At 41.9% G+C, this 3490-nt stretch overlaps 1 protein-coding gene across 1 annotated transcript; it reads left to right on the top strand.

The window, feature by feature from the left end:
• The first annotated feature begins 890 nt into the window (after positions 1 to 890).
• On the top strand, positions 891 to 2409 carry LOC131165761 (scarecrow-like protein 14). The gene is made up of 2 exons (XM_058123844.1): positions 891 to 1724; positions 1876 to 2409. The coding sequence occupies exons 1-2, from the start codon at positions 891 to 893 to the stop codon at positions 2407 to 2409; spliced, it is 1368 nt and encodes a 455-aa protein (XP_057979827.1).
• The last annotated feature ends 1081 nt before the right edge of the window (positions 2410 to 3490 follow it).

Here is a 3490-nt window from a genome sequence, read left to right as displayed (position 1 = left end):
AGAGACTGCTACTTCTGCAGAAATTAAAAAAAACCCGAGAGGACTGTCGTTGCTGCTCTCTTCGGAAAAGATGGAGATAACGGGGACGACGCCGGAGAAGACAAGAGACCTGAGAGATGGCCAAAAAATTGACGAGGGTACTATTGTTGTTGAAGTTCTTGAGCGGATGACAGCGGCGGCAAGGATCTGAGAGTTTGAGCTGAGGGAGAGGAAGGAGAGGCAGAGATGCAGCGTGGCATGACTGGGGTCAGTAACTCGCAGAGTCACAATGCAGAGGAATAACTGCAAGCCGGTCGTGAAAAAAAAAAAAACAGATAAAGCTGGTACTGAGAAAAAATAGAAAAAAAACAGAGAAAGCCGGAGAAGGCGACGACAAGAAAGAGAAGGGACAGTGCCAGTGTTACAGAGAGTGCAACGATGAAGCAGCGGTAAGGCAAGGAAGGTTAGGAAAAAAAAATTTGGTTTTGAACCTTGTGCTCTCATACCATGTTGAAATTGGAGAAAAAATAATTTTTTCTATTGATTCTTGAATATTACAGGGGTATATATATATACATGAGAGAATTGAAAAATGGGAAAATGTATTTTTTTTTTAAGATGGAAAGTATATATTTCCATATTAAATATTTCACCTCCTCGTCTCTGTCTTCTCCGTTTCCCCTTCCTGGTTTCTCTTTCTTAGTTTCTTCTTTAAATAATAACTTCAGCCTTCTCTTCTTTCACTACCCCAACCCCCCCCACCACCCCCCCCCCCCCCCCCCCCCCCCACGCCATCTACGCCGGTTCTTACATATCAGTTTTGAAGCCCATCTTATACAGTTTAGTATGGTGGGGTTTCTGAAACTTATTCCAATTCAAAGAAATTAAACTCCTTTGATCAAAATTAGTTCATGGATTTTCCTTCTCTTCCACCTGATCAGCAGGAGCCAGCTGATTGCTTGTCCCCGCCTTCCATGGTGAACCAACCTGAAGGAGACTCTGCCAATCGGCGACATTTTCCTGATACCATTTTCAACGAAATGGCAGAGCTGCTCATGGAGGAGGACATGGCGGAAATATTCATCGATCCATTGGCTCTCCGAGTCACCGAGGAATCGTTGTACGAAGTTCTGGATAAGCGGTATTCTCCTTCACCCGAACAGCCCACGCCTTTCTGCAGTGTTCCTACTAGCAACTCTGTTCTTCACTCCACTTCGGCATCCACCTCAAAAATGCCCATCAGTGGGAGATCTGCCGTTGCGCCTATGGAGCCTCATGTAAGTTCAACACCTTCTTCTTCAAATCCTTTAATTAACCACAACGAGTCCGTATTTCTGTTTCAAAGAGGGGTACAGGAAGCTAGTAAGTTCCTTCCAAACAATGATTTGGAAAAGTCTAAGTGCACGTGGCTTCCAAAGTGCAAGGGCGGCGACGCTGATGAGCCGGAGGCGAAGAATAATCACGAGTCATTGAGAGATGATGAATCCATAATGTTTTTTAGGAGAGGGGTTGAGGAAGCTAGTAAAATCCATCCAGTTATTGATTTCGGCAACTATTACTCTGCTCTGCCGCCAGGATCCAAGGAGCCTGACGGTGGAATGGGGAAGAATAATCATGACAGGGAGGAAACAGATGCAGAAGGAGGGAGGAGTAACAAGCAGCTGGCGGTTCGTGCGGAAGAGGAGGAGTTGTCGGAGATGCTCGAAAAGGTTTTTCTCTTTCCGGAGGATGATAAGGAGCAGCAGGCGTGTAGCTCATGAAGTTCAGCAGAATGGACGATACAAGCTGTTGCCTCAGAATAAGCAACCATGTGGATTTAAGCTTGGGGTACTAGCGAGGAAAAAGAGAAGTATAGAAGTGGTGGATTTGAAGGTTCTTCTTTTTCTTTGTGCCCAGGCCATAATTGATACTGATTGGAAGGCTGCACATGAAATGCTGAAGGAGATTAGGCAGTACTCTTCTCCTTTTGGGGATGAAACTCAAAGGATTAGCCATCATTTTGCCGATGGTATTGAGGCACGATTGGCGGGAGTTAGGAATCAAATTTATCGTTCCTGGTATTCTAAGATACCGTCGCCCGATGCTATGTTTAAATCTTATCGGGCATTTGCTTCGGCCTGCCCATTCAGAAGGATTAGTTTATATTTTGCGAACCATAACATTTTGGATGTAACTAACGGAGCAACCAAGAATCACATCATAGATTTTGGTATACAACTTGGATTCCAATGGCCCATCATTGTGCGCGATCTCTTAGCGAGAGTTGGTGGGCCTCCCAAACTTCGCATTACAGGACTTGAGATCCCTCTATCAAGATTTTGGAGTTCACAAAAAGTTGGGGAGATGGGACGTCATATGGCAAAGTATTTTGAGCACTTTAATATTCCATTTGAGTACAATGCTATAGATAAGAAATGGGATACTATTTAAATTGAAGACCTTAAGATTGACAAAGACGAGGTCATTGCTGTAAATTTCCTATACCAATTTGACAATCATCTACTTGATGACACAGTAGCACCAAAGAGTCCAAGGGATATTGTTCTAAACTTAATCAAGAAGATGAATCCTAATATATTCATCCATGCTATTAATAATGGGTTTTTCAATGACCCCTTCTTTTTCCGTCGATTTTAGAAAGCATTCTACCACTACTCGACATTGTTTGATATGATGGATACTATCTTTACCCGTGAAAATCCAAGAAGGATGATGTTTGAGCAAGAGTTTCTTAGGCGTCAAGTTATGAATATTATAGCATGTGAAGGTTTAGAAAGAGTTGTTAGACCTGAAACATACAAGCATTGGCATGCTCGAAATATGAAGGCTGGGTTTAGGCCGTTTCCACTAAATAGGGAACTCATGAAGACATTAAAAGAAAAGGTAGTATCTAGCTACCACAAGGATTTTCTGATTGAGGAAGATGGCCATTGGATGCTATTGGGATGGAAAGGCCAAATTTTACAAGCTCTCTCTTGTTGGGTTTTAAAGGAACCCTAGGGCATTTTCATATTGCATAACTATTGAATTATGAAATTGTTTCAAAGTTACTATGCCTCATGTTCCATCATTGTGCTTTAAGAATGAAGATTTGAAGCAAAATGTATGTGTAATGACCCAAAATTTCTATCCATTTTTGTTAATTTATTATTTTTCATGCTATAAAACATACTCTCTGATACATTATAAATAAACATCTATCATCTTCACAGCCCAAAGTAGGCACCGTGGTAATCTGTGCAATCCCTGTGTTCTACCTATGCAGCGGAAAAACATAACATCCAATACATAACCCAAAATACGTAATACTAGAGTTCTACGGACCCACCTGTATATACATACGCATATATATATATATATCATTTCCAAAAATCTTAAAATACTGTGGGCTATACTATCCAGCCTGAGGTTCACCCTAAAACTATGCCCACTTAGTCGCCTCCTCTACCTCTAAGCTGGCCCTGCCTACTTCTCTAGGTTACCTGAAATATTTATACTGTTGGGGTGAGAC

Source organism: Malania oleifera, chromosome 1 (assembly GCF_029873635.1).
Source record: "Malania oleifera isolate guangnan ecotype guangnan chromosome 1, ASM2987363v1, whole genome shotgun sequence".
NCBI lineage: Eukaryota > Viridiplantae > Streptophyta > Magnoliopsida > Santalales > Ximeniaceae > Malania > Malania oleifera.
The sequence above is the reverse complement of the archived record's forward strand: the minus strand, read 5'-3'. Positions and strand labels throughout refer to the sequence as shown.

Excerpts from the sequence above, each read along its gene's own strand:
- LOC131165761 (XM_058123844.1), top strand. The coding sequence starts at position 891 with ATGGATTTTCCTTCTCTTCCACCTGATCAGCAGGAGCCAGCTGATTGC. Across the intron at positions 1,725-1,875 it reads AGGATGATAAGGAGCAGCAG|GCCATAATTGATACTGATTG; the intron begins GCGTGTAGCTCA and ends CTTTGTGCCCAG.